This window comes from Urocitellus parryii, chromosome 4, assembly GCF_045843805.1.
Source record: "Urocitellus parryii isolate mUroPar1 chromosome 4, mUroPar1.hap1, whole genome shotgun sequence".
NCBI lineage: Eukaryota > Metazoa > Chordata > Mammalia > Rodentia > Sciuridae > Urocitellus > Urocitellus parryii.
Genome location: NC_135534.1, coordinates 157,821,648 through 157,839,054, shown reverse-complemented (window position 1 = coordinate 157,839,054; position 17,407 = coordinate 157,821,648). Strand labels below are relative to the sequence as shown.

At 36.8% G+C, this 17,407-nt stretch overlaps 1 protein-coding gene across 4 annotated transcripts in view; it reads left to right on the top strand.

Moving 5' to 3' along the window:
- Nucleotides 1–803: 803 nt before the first annotated feature.
- Psip1 (PC4 and SRSF1 interacting protein 1) overlaps nucleotides 804–17,407 on the top strand; it is a 45,241-nt gene continuing 28,637 nt past the window's right edge. For all 4 annotated transcript variants that reach the window (XM_077797041.1, XM_077797042.1, XM_077797043.1 and 1 more), the window contains exons 1-3: nucleotides 804–971; nucleotides 1,456–1,669; nucleotides 5,698–5,774. In XM_077797041.1, coding sequence (XP_077653167.1) covers nucleotides 1,598–1,669; nucleotides 5,698–5,774 — 149 coding nt within the window. In that variant the 5' untranslated portion in view covers nucleotides 804–971; nucleotides 1,456–1,597. The remainder of the gene's footprint in view (nucleotides 972–1,455; nucleotides 1,670–5,697; nucleotides 5,775–17,407) is intronic.

The window sequence follows — 17,407 nt, the reverse complement described above, 5'->3', positions numbered from 1 at the left end:
TTGTACCACCTACCAGTACCATTCTACTGGGGAAATGAAATTCAGAAGCAGCTATAATTTAGTCTGGGCCCAAACCCACATCCTATTTAACAAGCTTATGCTTTCCTGTCATTGTTTTTTAACCTTAGCATTTTGCATTTGTTGGGACTGCATTTTTTCTTAACAGTTCTTGGTGATTTAAATGTAAAAGAAATGAATGAGACTTTCTCATATTACAATCTCAAGGAAAAGCAGACTGTAAGGTTCATTCAGCGAGGTGCATGGCCTACAAGCTGCATACCCTGCAACCGCTTGGTGCTCCAATTTTATCTATGGGCTTTTGTACAGCTCCTCTTTTTTGTATGATGCAAATCGCCCAAGAAAGAATTAAAGCCTCCCCGCCCTGGGAAACGATGCAAAAACAGGCTGCCTGTTTCTCCCTAATACGCATCCAAGTGCGATGGGCCCTGATATCCGCCCCCAAACCCGATACACAACAATCGCTTCCTCCCTCCCCGCCTTTTACATACAGTACACATACAAATACACACACGCAGAGCAGCCAGCAGGGGCGGGCCAGGTCCGACCATTCCACAAACCACAGGGGAGAACCACAGCCACTCCAGCTATTTTCCCTCACTTCTTTGTTCTTTCTTATCTAGTTCTCTTTTCTGCTGAATACAATTATTAGTGAAAAGGTAACATGAGGATCTAGGGTCTTCAAAACCTCCGCTCTGGAGTCACAGACTTTGTGGGGGTGCTATACTATCCCCCCTACCTCAGCGAGCACTTGGTCCCGCCCCAGTGCTAGCGGGCGCCGAGCGGGAGCCGCGCGGGAGCGGCGCAGCGACGGCGGCGGCAGTGGTGGCGGCGGTTGCGATTCTTAGCCGTTGAGACGCCTCTGCGGCAGCTGGTGGCGCAGGTGGCTTGCGTGGACGCGGGCGGAGGCGGCCGGCCCGCCACCGCAGCCTCAGCGCCCACGGCCCCGGCAGGTGAGCGGGCGGCGGTCACTCGCCCCGCCCCCCACCCTCGCTGGCCTCTCTGGCTGTAGCGGGGAAGTGGACGCGGCCCGGCCGAGGGGCGATCAGGGGCTGCAACCGTCGGGGAGCAGGTTGTGGGGGAGGTTGTGCGTGGATGGAAGGGAAATGTCCGCCTTAATCCATCTTTCTCGTCACTGTGTCCGCCTCCCTTTTGGGGTTTTGAGCCCGTGGAATAAGCCCTGGAAAAGATGGGGCGGGAGGAGGGAATCTGGGGTAGGGCAGCATCCCTGCCTCAGGTGGTGGCGTCTTTTAGGCTAGGGACCTGCTCCAGCCTGGAGGGGTAGCTGCGGAGGCCGCGCTCTCCGGGAGGAGCGGGAGGCGGCCCTCCTCTTACTCTCCCACCCCCACCCTTGCTGTCCCTGCCCCTCCCCCTCCCTCTGCGGCCCCTCCCTTCGGGTTTCTTCGCTTTAACCGTCCTCCCTGCTGTCCCTCGCAGGCCCGTCGGGACACCCCGAGGCATCCTCCCCCGCCCGCCGGCGAGGGAGCCTGGGCTCATCCGCGCTCCCGCATCTCTCTGCCGCGCGCACCGCCTCATCTCCTCTTGGTTTTGGGACCCCCGGCCTCGCCCCCCCAGAGACATGACTCGCGATTTCAAACCTGGAGACCTCATCTTCGCCAAGATGAAAGGTTATCCTCATTGGCCAGCTCGAGTAAGTGATTTGTAGCCTTCGCGTTTAGCGGTGCTCCCTTCATTCTCAGAGGCCTTCTTCCTGCCATTTCTATTATTTTTTTCCTGTGTCCTTTCTGCCCCTCGATTTTCTTTATCTCGTTTGTAATTTCTCATTTTCGCTTTTGCCCGGTAATCTCCCATGTAATTGTAAAAATTTAAGTTTTCTTACATACTCAAAATTTATTTCCCTATGGCTTGTTTTTGACAGTCATTGACAGGTGTTCTTATAGGAAATATTTAGATGACATGCCAGTTAATGTTCCACTGTAGGTGAAATTATCCAGAATAAATTTATGTTTAAAAACTAGTGAAACATGACGTTTACTAAATTTTAAATAAAATACAAAATATCAATGGAACCTATGCGAATTACAAACTCTTGAATGTCAGAAGTGTATATTTGACTAAATTGAATTTGCAGGGTTTAAAAAAATACATGAGTTGATGAAACCTTCTGGATTTGCTTGTTTTTAAAAAAAGGTGTTTAGGACTGCATATTCTTGAAAATTTTTCAGTTAGTCAATAGGAAGGTCCATAAAATTTATTTCCAGGTTTTTATTTATGTTGTTTACCTTATGACCTTGAGAAGTTATTTTACTTTTTTGTTTCCTATGGACAAAAGGAGGAGTGGACCAGATTCTGGGATCACATCTGCTTGTATAGAGTGATCTCCAAGGACCCAGGATGTTTTGTGACACTTAGGAATTGAAACTGTGTGAAATACCTAAGCTCCATTTTCAGAAAAATACCTTTTGTTAGATTTTCATGGGACCCAGTTTTTAAGACCCATATAGATACAACCTAAAGAATGTTGCGATACATTAGAGTAAGCTCAAGATCTTTTTAAGATATTCTAAAGTTGTAATTATTCTTTTGTTTAAACCATTTACTCCCAATTTGCCTCAAAAATAATTAAAGACTATAGTTCTAGTTATGTCAGCTGGAAAGAGGAATGTGCAGAGATACCCATTAGATAACAGAATCATGGAGGGAGCAACTGAGAGTGCCATCCAAGTATAGTTTCTTGATTTCTTTTTTCCTCTCCAGCTATTTTATAGACTCTGTTTAACATATTTCCTTTCAAAGCTTTTTTTTTTTTTTTTTTTGTTAGTCTTATCATGTCTCCTTTTTCAGTGGAGTTTCACTTGAACATCTTTAATCATAAATATTTGGCATTCTAATCTGTTCCCTTTAGGAAAATCTTTTAATTCTTACTTTGTGTATGTTTTGACTTCAAATATATTGTAAGCTTCTTGAGGGCAGTGGCCTTAAACTGGAATTTTTTAAAACCCCACCAATCCTTAGCTACATAATCATGCACTTAAAAAGCACTATATTTAGTATTTAAATAATGCCTAGGGACCTGAACAGGTTTAAGGTCCCTCCAAGATACTTTTTTTTTTTCAAGGCATCTTTATTTTTTTTTAAAGTTTATTGAACATCTAATTATTTCTGAACTTGTTTTTGCTATTATATGTGTTTTCCTTTTTTTTAAGAGAGAGAGAGAATTTTTTTTAATATTTATTTTTTAGTTATTGGCGGATACAACATCTTTGTATGTGGTGCTGAGGATCGAACCCAGGCCGCATGCATGCCAGGAGAGCGCGCTACCACTTGAGCCATATCCCCAGCCCGGCATCTTTATTTTTGAGTTATAAAAATCTGAGGGCATCTGATACATCCATATTCAGATTCCAAAGCCACACTAGTAAGAAGCCAAGTGGAAATTCTTAAAAAATTTTCTACTCCCACATCATCCTCCCCACACCCTTCAATATGTTAGGTGACTAAGAGTTAGTGCTATTAAAAGTAAAAATAAAGTAGCTTTAGGAGGGCCAGAGTATTTTCCTTCTTTAACAAGTCTTGCTTTTAATGAGTTTATTTGGATTGCAATGGGAATTTTTTGTCATTTCCCCCCTTGGAAGCAGCTAAATTTAGTTTTGACATATTCTGTGTTTAAGAATTATGTTTTTTCCATCTTTAGTCTTAGAAATTGTAAATCTTTGTTTTACAGAGTATTGAAGTTTTCAGTTGTAAAGGTAATACATCTTGTTCCCATTTTGGGTTTAACATTTTATGTCTACGTATACATTCCAAACTGGATTACTTCTAAGTCTTACATATTCTTGTAATCCTTAACTAGTTTTTTTTTTAATTAATTTTTTAAAAAATTGCCTAACATTTGTTAAGCTCAGTCTGTGCTAATAATAAGCATTTGAAAAGACTCCTAAAGCTATGTAATACAGAAAGAAATATATGAACTAAATTGACAGAAAATTTCTTTATTTTAAAGGCTTAAGGATTTTTTCAATTCTTAGGGCCTTCCCACAAAGTTGAAATGACAGGTTGAAGTGACAGGTATAAATGGAGAAATTAAGGTCTCTAGTGGTGCTGGATGGTAATAACTTTATTGGTGTCTGAAACCTTCCAGTGCAAGTCACATTTATGGTCTGGACTTCTATGGTGTAATGCTTACAGAGTCGGCACGCTTAACAGTCAGCTGATTTTTTTTTTTAATTAAATTGCTTTTTAAAAAAATATATTTATTTTTTACATGGTACTGAGGATTGACAGTGCTTCATGCTTGCTAGGTGAGCACTCTACCACTGAGCCACAACCCCAGCCCATTAAATGGCTTTTTTTTTAAAAAAATCTTTTTTTAATTGTAGTTGGATACAATACCTTTATTTATTTATTTTTATGTGATGCTGAGGATTGAACCCAGAGCCTCGCATGTGCTAGGCGAGTGCTGTACTGCTGAGCCACAACCCCAATCCCAATCAAATTGCCTTTGAAATAGAAATTTATTAAATTCTTTCTAGATACCAGAATTTATTAAATTCTTTCTAGTTTGAATACAGGGAATAAAGGAGAGTAAAATGTTACAGAAATGTTAGATATAACAAATACCACCTAATGCTGTTTTCCTTAATTAAAAGGGTTGAAAGAGAACTGAAAAAGGAATAGATAACCCCATCTGATTCAACCATGTAGATGGAGGATCTTTTCATAATATGTGTTTCATACTTTGGGTAATACTGCTTTAAACTTTTGTTAATGTCTTTTTTGGGGTGAGAGTATTGGGGATTGAATTTAAGAGCACTCATTGCTGACTCCTGAGCTGCTGGGATTACAGGCGTGGGCCACTGCTCCTGGCAATGTCTCTCTCTCTCTCTTTTTTTTTTTTTTTTGGTATATATGTACTTTTTTTGGGGGGGGGGTGGTGTTGGGGATTGAACCCAGGGCCTTGTGTATGTGAGGCAAACACTCTACCAACTGAACTATACTATAATCCCAGCCCTTATTTGTATATTTTTTTTGCAGTGCTGGGAATTGAATTCTTGTGTTCTTTTTTTTTTTTTTTTAATATTTTTTAGCTGTCAATGGACCTTTTATTTATTTATTTATATGTGGTGCTGAGGATCGAACCCAGTGCCTCATACTTGCTAAGGCAAGTGCTCTACCACTGAGCCACAACTCCAGCCCGAATTCTTGTATTCTTATGCATGCTGAGCAAGCACTGTACTAGTGAGCTATACCCCAGGCCAATTTTTTCCTTTACATTACTGTGTTTTTTTGTGTAGCTTTCCTACAGAAATATTGTTTAGGATTGTGGAATAGGTTCACATACTTTATATGAAAAGCTTAGGGCCAAATATGTTTAATAATTCAACAATTTTAGGAAGTTGAAACCTATGCCACGTTTTCCTGCTGGTAGGGTCTGGGATAGCACATAATAATCTAACACAATATGTTTCTGCAGAGAAACAACAGAAATACTAGCAATGACTGAATTAACCTCAGTGTCAGTCCAGGTTTTGCTACCAGATGAGGTTTTGAAAAATCTTGTGTTTTAGAACTTCTTGGGTTTCAAAACTGGAGATATAGGATTATGGGCTTTTGATAATGAGTCCATTTTTTATCTGTTTTGAATGTCTTATTCTTAGTTTTTTCAGGTATGTATGATTGAAAATATTTTAATTTTAATTTTTCAAATATTTCTTTTAGGTAGATGAAGTTCCTGATGGAGCTGTAAAGCCACCTACAAATAAGCTACCCATTTTCTTTTTTGGAACTCATGAGACGTAAGTCCTGTTAGCATAATATAACCCAAAGGTTATATTCTCATGTGCCTATAATTTAATCGCTTTACAAATACTATATAATCTGTCTGATTTGGGACTTGAAATAATTTTTATTGTAGAATAGAATTGTGTGTCTGAGATGAGAAATAAAACTGTTGATACTGTGATTATAATTATGTATTTCTAAGAGTGACTACAGGGCTGGGGATGTGGCTCAAGCGGTAGCATGCGTGTGACCCAGGTTCGATCCTCAGCACCACATACCAACAAAGATGTTGTGTCCGCCGAGAACTAAAAAATAAATATTAAAAATTCTCTCTCTCTCTCTCTCTCTCTCTCTCTCTCTCTCTCCTCTCTCACTCTCTCTTTAAAAAAAAAAAGAGTGAATACAATGGCAATTATTTGGTTATGTTGTTCAGCTGTTGTATATACTTCCACATAATTTCTTTAACAGCTTTATTGAGATGTGATTTATATACCACTGAGTTTATAGTGTGTAATTCAATTGATTTTAATATATTTTGATAGATTTTAGTGTAATTATTCTTTTACCCATTAATGATCACTTCATCCCCTTCTTCCCAGTCCTTACTTACTACAGTCTCCAATCTGTATAGATTTGCCATTTATAGACATTTCATGTTAATGTTATTATACAATATCACATAATTAGTTTGTTTCAAATGTAATTTTAGATCTAGAGTTGGATTGGCCTTTACTGTATTTAATATGAGTTACATTCAGACATATTGTATTAAAAAAGAAGAAAAAAAATATGTGTGTATGTACATATAATACAGTTTTAAACTCTTTTTTTGGGGGAGGGGGTACTAGGGATTGAACCCAGAGGTGCTCAGCCACTGAGCCACATCCTGTGTCCTTCCCCCATCCCTATTTTGAGACAGGGTCTTCCTAAGTTTCTTGGGGCCTTTCTAAGTTGGTGAGGCTGGCTTTGAACTCACGATCCTCTTGCCTCAGCTTCCCAAGCCTCTGGTTTACAGGCATGCTCCACCATGGAAACCTAAGCAAAATTAATAGGGAAAGGATTCTTGTGTATGTGTACATGGTACTGGAATTGAACCTGGAGACACTCTACCACTGAACTACATTCCTAACCTTTTTAATTTTGAGACAGGGTCTTGTTAAGTTGCTCAGGTTGCCCTCAAATTTGTGATCCTCTTGCCTCAGCCTCCTGAATAGCTGGTATGATAGATGTGTAGTCTCAAGCCTGGGGGGAAAGGAATCTTTGAAAAATTGTATACTTTGTATTAGTGTAGGGGTTTGCAAAGTATGCTTCATGCTAGGTCTAGCAATGCCAGAATCATGGATTTTTAGTTAAAAAAGGAAAGGTCTTAATGCCCCATCCCTGATATACTGAATCAGTTTGTGAGGTGAGGAGCCTGAAAGTCTGTTTTAACAAGCCTTCCAGATGATTTTTGATGTGTATGAAGTTTGAAAACATTAATTTGAGCAGATATTCTTTAGAATTTTTCAGTTTTGTAAGTTTAAAATTCCTTATTTCAGTTTTTCTGATTTTATTTGTTTATCTATTTATTTGATACCAGGGATTGAATTCAAGGGCACTTGACCACTGAGACACATCCCCAGTCCTATTTTGTGTTTTATTTAGAGACAGGGTCTCACTGAGTTGCTAAGTACCTCACCGTTGCTGAGGCTGGCTTTGAACTCTTGATCCTCTGGGGATTACAGGTATGTGCCACTGTGCACAGTAGTAGTTTTTCTGATTTTAAAAGATTTTATGATGTTATATATATTCTTAATTTTCATAAAACACTTAATACATTTTTTTTTTTTTTAAACCCAGGGGCGCTTTATCCCTTAGCTACATCCCCAGTGCTTTTTAATTTTTAGATAGGGTCTTGCTGAGTTGCTTAGGGCCTTAGTAAGTTGCTGAGGCTGGCCTTGAACTTGCAATCCTCCTGTCTCAATCTCCCAAGTTCCTGGGACTATAGGTGTGCACCACTGCCTGGCCCATTCTTAAGTGGTCTCCCCCCCCCCCCCCCATATTGAACCCCAGGGCCCTATACATGTTACTTACTTTTTTCTTGTGCTGGGGATTGAACTCAGGGCCTTGCACATGCTGGCCAAATGTTCTACCATTGAGCAACACACCTATACCCCTTGTTAGGCAGGCACTTTACTTTACAAATATACCCCAGCCCTAGGTTATTATTTTAAATTCTGAAGAGGAATGAGCATTCTTTCCCCAGTGTTTAAAAATGAGGATTTTACTTTATATTTTTGCAGTGCTGGGGGTGGAACTCAGTGCTTCCTACATGCTAGGCAAGTGCTATACCACTAAGCTATATTCCCAGCCAAATATTTACTTTAAATCAAAACATACTACATCAACTAATTTATTATGCATTATTGAACAGATAACTAAGATGGTGTATGAAGAAAATAAAATTCAAGAAATATATTCAAAGAATTAAAATTTTACACAATGCTTTTATAGTGTTTTGGTCCTTAGTGTTCTCACAAATATATCATCTATCTTTGGAAAGGCAGTGCTGCCATATACCTGTTGGTGTGGTAACAACATTTTTTTGTACTTTAGTTTTTAGGAACTAGATCTCTAATAGTCCTGGGAGGGTAGTTATGTATTTGAACCTTTTTCAGTTTGGACTTTGTGTAAATGGAAGTTTATTCTGACAACCAGGAGTTAGATGGGACAGGAAGAACAAAAGAAATAGCACTGTTTGGAAGATTACTAACTTATAACTAATATATAGATGAAGATTTTATTGTGAATTTAGAACAAGGATCCTTTTGTGACTGCATTCTTTCCTTAACCTGTAAGCCATCCAATTTTACATCTCATTTGATGTTATTTATAGTAAATTTGTCCAGTAGTAAAGTTTTTTTGTTTCTTTTTGCAGTACTGGGGATTGAACCCCAGGGTCTCACATGTAGTAGGCAAGTAATCTACCACTGAACTAACACCCCCAGCCTTTTTAGATTTTGAGATAGGGTCTTGCAAAGTTGCCTCTGCTAGCTTCATATTTGGTGATCCTTCTGCCTCATCCTTCCAAGCAGCTATTATTCCTTATCGGTGTGTACCACTATGCCTGGCTAAGTTTTGAATATTAGTGATCCCTTATGTATGCTAACTGTGATTGTCTACTAGGTATCACAGATTGAACATTTAAAACTGAATCTTAGTAGATGGTTCTGATATGAATCCAGTTCTTTCTGATACTAGAGCCAAAGTCTTGGTGTTATCCTTGATTCCTTATTACAGTCTTTGCCTTTCCTCCCCACATCTAGTCAGTCAGCAAATCTTGTTATTATTGTATCTTTCCTTCAAAATGCATCTTGATCTGCCTGCTCTGCGGTTCCTCTGATAACAACTAAAGTCCATCTCACAATTCCTGTAATTATTGTCCTTATCCTATCTTGGTCTCATTTTCAACTCTAAATATATAATCAAAGTGACTTCATATGCCAATCAGGTTGTGTGCTTTCCCTGTCCAAAAACCTTCAATGATTCCCTATTAACATTACCATGAACGTTTCCATAAACATAAACATAAACAGCTACTTAGGAGACTGAGGCAGAAGTATTGAAACTTGAAGGCCAGTCTGGGCAACTTAGCAAAACCCACTTCTCAAAAATAAAATGAAAAGGGCTGGAAATGTAGCTCAGGCTTGTCCAGCATGTGGGAGGCCCTGGGTTCAGTGCCCAGTAGAAGAAAACCAAACTTAAGAAACTATTTACGAATACTGTTTAAGAGACCCTATATGAATTAGTTCATGTTTACCTCTCCAGTTTGTCACATTTTTCATTGCTTTTTTTGTTTTACAAATAATGTCTCATCTTTCCTCAGGTTCTTTTTACTTGTTTATCCTTTTATGTGGTTGGATATTTAAAGTCATTTAGATCTAAGCTCAGTATCTCCTTTTTGTGTTTATTTTCTCCAATGTAGTGAAGACTTAAAATGATTTTTTTTTTTTTTTCTCTTCACCCACAAGTGAAAAGCTGAAATAGCAGGGACCTTGTCTGTTTTGTAATCACTTATTTAAGGGCCTTCTACGTAATAGCTGTTGAATAATTATCAGGATTGAAAATTTGATGCTCTTAGAGTCATTTGTTATTATGAATTTGCCTTCCATTTACTAATACAAAATGTTTAATACAATTTCTAAACTTAGTTTAGAAATCTCTCTGCTATTTACCTGTTGTATGACCTCAGGCAGGTTACTTACCTTTGGTTTGGTTTTTTACTTCCTAGTTTGTGAAATGGGAATAATAATAACCTACCTCATAATTTTGGGGTACAAACAAGATATTACATGAAAATGCCTAGAATAGTGTTTGGCATATGGTAAACACTAAAACAATATCAGTTATTAATTAGAAATTGTATAGCTTTGACAAGCATGTCATCTTGGAAAAGGTACTTGAAGGAATTTATAAATTATTGGTAACATTGCATATTTTTCCAAGGCTGCTACTGTACTCCAGTTATTAAATTATCTGTTATTAAATTGTTTGAAATGCTGGTGAATTTGAGTTTTGCTGACTGATTGCTTCTGCTAATTAAGGGAATACCCTAACCTAGTTCTGTTTCTCAGAAAGTCTGGAAAATTTAAATAAAATGGCATTTTGCTGCTTTTATCTCCAGTATTACTGCTCTTAATTGCCTTATTACAAAGAAGTTGTATGCTCATCTTTAGGAACTTTAAAAATATATACCAGAGGTTGTTTTAAAACCTGCCTGATTTATAGTTTTATAAGTGAAGATCAAGAGGGAGGTATTGGTCAGGTCACAGGCACAGGTAATAAAGGAATGAATCGTGGAATAGGATTTTTATTCCACACTAGTTTTATACAACTCTGTATTACCACCAAAGCTGTATGTGCTGGTGTTGGGCTTGTGTAGATTCTCTCATGCCTCACACCAAGTAATGAAATAAACTGTTTTATTCATCTCTGTTATACCAGCAGATGCATATTCAATTGTCTAATGAATAATTTTTCATTATAAAATAATGCATGCTATTATATAAAACCTTATGAAACATACAGTATGTTTTATAGTTTGTGATTTGAATAGTGGAGAAATGAAGCAGCAAATTAGAATCAATATGTTAAAAAAAAACTGTTTAGTAATATGGCAAAGTTAAACAAGTTTTGATATTTTAGTCTTTAACCCAGATCTTCCCATTTTGTTTACTTTAAAGGAAGGGTTCTAGGTGTTCAACAACAGCTTTTATGAGGATTACGGTTCAAAGACATAACTGCTTTTCTGTGTATTTAAATTCTTATAAAAATCAGGACATACACACTTAGGGCCTTGAGGAGTGTGCCATGTGAGAACCACTCTTGTAGGATTTAGATTGTTTCAGAATTATTGTTCTACTCAATAAATGATTTGCTAATTTTTTAGTTTTTTTTTTTTAATTAGCCTCAATTCTTACAAGTTTGACATTGCATTTGAGGTTTTAATTCACATATTGAGGGGTGTGGCATCAATATTTTATTAGGAAATGCTTCAAAGAGTATATTACAGTAAACAGTGGAAACTCTGAAACCTTTTTAATGATCACTGTACAGAGTTGAGACACTCGTGTTCAACAGCTAGGTGACCATGCCTGTGTAAGCCAGACTTCAATTTCCTAATCTTTGGAATAAGGATTTGGGGATACTTAAGTTTTCTTTTAGCTCTGAAATTTGCTGCTTGAATTAATGTGTATATTTTCTTTGCTAAAAATTTAAAAAGACCCTAAAAATTCTCTGTAATGGAATAAATAATTTTTATTCCTTTTTCCCCCCCTTTTCTTTCTTTCTTTCTTTGTGTTTGTGTGTGTGTGTGTATGGTATTGGATATTGAACCTAGGAGTACTCTACCAGGCTAAATCCCCATCCCTTTTTATTTTTTATTTGATACAGGGTCTCACTAAGTTGTGGAGGCTGACCTCCAACTTGAGATCCTTCTGCCTCTCTCTCCCAAGTCACTAGGATTATAAGCATGTGCTTTTATTCCTGTTTTTAAGAAACATTTCCTAAAGTTATTAATGTTCTTATGATTTTTTTCTTTGGGCTTGCTCTTAGTTTTGGAGTTGCTCTTAGTTTTTCAATATTAGGTATTTTATGTAGTTACATCCTTTTATTTTGCTTATGTCATTTTTTTTCAATGTCTTTTAAAATGAAATATGTTATAGAGTGAATTGGAGTTGACAGCCATGCCTGGTATCCTTTGGAAACCAGTAGTGCTTTCTTTTCTTTTTTTTTTTTTTTTAAGGGAGAGAGAGAGAAGTTTTTAATATTTATTTTTCAGTTATTGGCAGACACAACATCTTTGTTTGTATGTGGTGCTGAGGATCGAACCCGGGCCGCCCGCATTCCAGGCGAGTGCGCTACCACTTGAGCCACATCCCCTGCCCCAGTAGTGCTTTCTTAAAGCTAATTTAGGCCCTGTTCACCAATCCTGTGGGATTATATGCCCAGAAAGGATTCTCTTCTTCATCCACCTTGTTTTTGAGTCTTATTAGGTGGTCAGTCTTGAGAATATTCTTTGACCCAATTGTTCTTAGAATTGATTGTGAAGATGTGTGCTAAGATTGATTAATATGTTTATTATAGCAGCATTATTCTGTAATAAAAATTTTGACAGAAAAAATCATCCAATAATAGACCAATTCTGGATTAGCCATTCAGTGAAATAACGTTCATTGTTGATATGTAAAGATATTCACTTCATCTAAAAGTATGTATCATTGAAATTACATATTTTTATATTCAAATAAATGGACTGAAAACAGTGGTTATATGTGAATAGTAAAATTGTGAATTGCTTGTTTCTTTTGATAAGATACGACATTCTCTGAAAAAAAAAGATTTTTTTAAAAATCTATATTATTTAGTGGTACTAGGGGGTGAGCCCAAGGACATTTTACCAGTGAGTTTCATCTCCATCCTCTTTTTTTTAAAATTTTTTGAGACAGTCTCTTAAGTTGCAAACACTGCCTTTAACTTGTGATCCTCCTGCTTCAGCCTCCCCAGTTGCTGGGATTATAGACACACCACTCTGCCTAGCCAAATTTATTTATTTATTTATTTTTAATTTTTTTAGATATATTTTAATTTTTAAAATATTTTTTAAAATATTTATTTTTTAGTTGTAGTTTGACACAATACCTTTATTGATTTATTTTTAAGTGATGCTGAGGATTGAACCCAGGGCCTCTTACGTGCTTGGTGAGTGCTCCACCGCTGAGCCACAACCCCAGCCCTGCTTGGCCAAATTTATAAAAAAAAAAAAAAATTTAAACAGGTAGAATTCATTGCCCATATAATTCACCTATATAAAGTATATAATTCAGTAGATATTAGTATATCCAGAAAGTAGTGGAGGCATTAGCCTAGTCTAAAAGAAACTCATTAGCAGTTACTTAACCATTTCTTCCCATTCCTCCTTCTTGCCTTAGCCTATGCAATGACCGAATTACTTTGCTATTTGAGACAGTTCATATAAAGGAAACTATACAACATGTGGTTGTTAAAGATTACCTTTTTACACTTAGCATAATGTTTCTTTTTTTTTTTTTTTTTAGAGAATTTTTTAATATTTATTTTTCAGTTTTCAGTGGACACAACATCTTTCTTTGTATGTGGTGCTGAGGATTGAACCCGGGCCGCACGCATGCCAGGCAAGCGCTCTACCGCTTGAGCCACATCCCCAGCCCTACACTTAGCATAATGTTTCCATATTCATCCATGAAGTAGCATGTGGTAATGCTTCTATATCTTTTTTTAAAAAATATTTTTATTGTAGATGTTCACAATGACTTCATTTTATCTGTTTTTTTAGGTGGAGGTGAAAGTCAAACCCCAGTGCCTCACATGTGCTGGGCAAGTGCTCTACCACTGAGCTACAACCCCAGCCCCCATTTCTTTTTATTGCCGAATAATACTGCCCGTTGTTATCGATCTGTCATACTGTACTGTACTTATTCATCATTTGACAGACTTGAGTTTTTCTACATTTGGCTATTATGAATAATGTTGCTGTGAACTTAGAATACAAGATTTCTTTTCCTTCTTCCCATGCAGGGGATTAAATCCAGACCTGTAGCATGCTAGGCAAGTATATCTCCAGCCATTGTATACTAGTTTTTGTATGAACATATGTTTTTATTTCTTGAAGAATAGAATTCCTGGGTCAAATGCTGACTTTAGAATTAGTCTTTTTGAGAAATTGCCAGAATGTTTCCAAGTCAGCTGTGTATGAGGATTCTAATTTCCCCACATTGTCTTTATATTTATTTATTTATTTTTCATTTACCATTTATTGTGGTGTTTGGGATGTCTCCCAGGACTATGTCTTTGCTAGACAAGTGCTCTGTCACTGAGACATCCCCAGCCACATTTTCTTTTTTATTATATCCATTGTATTGGGTATGAGATGCTATCTCATTGTGGTTTTGATTTCTGTTTTCCTGATTACTAGAGATGTTAAGCATCAAAAACTTCTAAACTTGTACAGACTTTCTCCTTTGGACTATATTATTTAATTTTTGATGTATTAAAATATGTGAATTTAGCCAGATGTGGTGGTGCATGCTTGTCATTCCAGGTACTGCAGAGGCTGAGGCAAGGACTAATTTGAGAATGGCCTCAGTAAGTTGGTAAGACACTGTCTTAAAAGGGTTGGTGATATGTAACTCGTTAGGTTTTCCTAGGTTCAATCCGTAGTTTTTTATTTAAGTGAATTGATGGGGGCTAGAGTTGTGGCTCAGCTATGCAGTGCTTGCCTCGAGAGAGTGTAAGGCGCTGGGTTCATTCCTCAGCACCACATAAATTCACTTTTTTTATACCTTTATTTATTTTTATGTATGACTTATTTGTATATCATGAGTAGCAAAATAATGGAAAGTATAACAGTAATATCAGAATCTGGGAGGAGGAGCAAGTGAAGAATTTTTTTAGTTAGTAGACTTTCAAATTGCATTAATAAACAGCCTAGATAAGTCTGTTTTTTTTTTTTTTTTTTTTTTTTTTTGTGGTGGTGGTACTGGGAATTGAATCTAGGGGTGCTCTGTAATGAGCTGTTTCCCCTGCCCTTTTATTTAATTTAGAGATAAAAAAATAATATAATGAAGTCACAAAGCAGGAGTCAAAATATTGGTGTCTATAAAAGAGAACTTTAAAGGTAAATCATAAAGAGCGAAGAATATAAGTCATCTTTATTTAGCTTTGCATAGTTGTAGTATGTATGAATTTTATTTACTGTGGCTTAGTTAAGTGTAATACCTGTCCCTAAACACCATGGTATAAACTACAAAATTTGCTACTAGCTTTTTCAACCCACAAATTAAGATGTAAATCACAGATGTGTACTGTGTCACTTTCCTAGTTTCTTGGTGATTGGTCCTTGTGTATTTGTTTCTCAAAACATACAGACTGCAAGTATGTAGTTGGCCATTGTTTCCAACAATAGACCCAAGTGACTTTTACCAAAATAAAGAAACAAGAGAATTGGCCAGCAAAGATGAAGTACAGTAATAATGCTGGAAGTTAATTTGAATTGAATAGGTAGAGTTATAGAATAAGTAGCTAACCTTATGAATGTTGATGTGCACATTTGGAGAGACATTAAATGTCCAATCCCAGGAACTTGAGTGAAGTAATGAAAACAAGTTTATCAACGTAAATGAGGAAAGTGGTTAGAAAGTATGAAGATGTCCTAGAGGATGTGGCACCAACAAAAACATTAAAGATAATTCACAGTGTTGAAGAATAAAATGTTGGAAGATGATCTAAACTTAACAAAGGAGTATGAGTATAGAAAATATGCTTATTCCATAGAAGTTATCAAAAAAATCACTGTTCAAATTACTCTTGATTTTTTTTAAACAACAAAAAATGGCACTCTTTAATCTCAATGTTCCTAATATTTTCAGTTACAATGTACTAAATAATATTGGGCTTACTATTTCATTTCTTTACATGTTTCTAACTTGTCAGTAATAGTATTTAGTGTCATGATAATTTTTAAAGATCATGGAACAAGTATAATTTTTCCCATTGATTATCTAGAGTGCTTATTTTTTGACCTCTCACTGTCATATAAAGTAGATGGCCTGTTTTTACTTCTTGCCACTTGGGAGGCCAGAGGCTGACGCAGGATTGCTTGTTCAAGGCCAGCCTGGGCAGCTTAGTGAGACCTGTCTTGAAATAAAATTTAAAAGGGCTGGGATGTAGCTGAGTGGTAGAACAATTACCTAGTATGTGCAAGGCCCTGGGTTTAATACCTAGTACCTGCTGCTTTTAGATGAAGGTGGATAATGCATGTAAAAAATATTTATTTTAAACCCTTATACACATTAATATCATTGTGGTAGATCAGTCTTCTTTTTTCAGTGGCTTTTAGATTTAGAGTCTTCCCTAAAAACACTCATTTTTGAGAATTTTAAACTTTTTTTTTTTTTTTTGGTGTGTGTGGGGCTGAGGATTGAACCTAGGGCCTTGTGCATAGGAGGGAAGCACTCTACCAGCTGAGCTATATTCCCACCCCTGTAATAAGTATTTTTCAAGATTCCCTTTACTTCTTGTAGTTCCTCATGCCAGCAGTTTTTATGTTGATTTGGAACTATAAATGAGGATATTGTTGGACCTTTTTATCTACATTGTTGGCTAAGATCCAGTTTTTCTCTTTCAGCTTCCAAAGTTTTTATCTCATATGATCTTATGAGTCTATACCTTTAAATTACTTCCTTTACCATTGTCTTTTGAAGTTTCAAGAGGGAAAATTTGTTGAACTAGCTTGTTTCAACTGGAAATAAATTTTTGTGGCAGTTCAACTAACTTACTTTAAATTTAAAATTGATTATGTAGTAGGTGTGTTGCACAGTAAAGCTTTTATGTGCCCTAATTATATTTAGAGTTCTAAGTTTCTTTCTCTTTTTAAATTACCTTTATTTTGTTTATTTAGTTTGTTTCTATGTGGTGCAGAGGATTGAGCCCAGTGCCTCATGCATGCTAGGCAAGTGCTCTACACACTGAGCCACAACCCCAGCCCTCTAAGTCTCTTTTTAATGGAAATTTTAATTTAAAATCTTACAAAGTATTCCTGTAAGTATTCATTAGGTCTTTAATTCTTACAGGATTTCAGCAGGTAGAAAATTTGTGATATATATACCTAATTACAATAATTTTAAGTTTTAGTACATTTTAGAGGAAATTAGAGTCAATTTCATTGTCCTGTTTTGGAAAGCACATATATAAAACTTGGTGCAGTGGGTGCATGTCTATAATTCCAGCAACTTGAAGGCTGAGGCAGGAGGATCACAGGTTAAAAATAAAAGGACAGCTTGGTCAACTCAGCAAGATCCTATTTCAAAATAAAAAGGGCTGTGGGTGTAGCTCAACAGTAGAGAGCTTGCCTAGCAATGCATGAAGCCCTGGATTCAATTCCTAGCATTGCAGAAAAAACAAAAAGCCCAAGTACAGGTCCATTGTAGTGAAAATAACTCATACATAATGTCTACCTTCATAGAAGTGACAGGCTTTTTTTTTTTTTTTTTGTACTGGGACTTTAATCTGGGTACTAGTTCTCCTGGCTCAGCCCCCCAAGTAGTTGGATTATAGGCATGGATCACTGTGC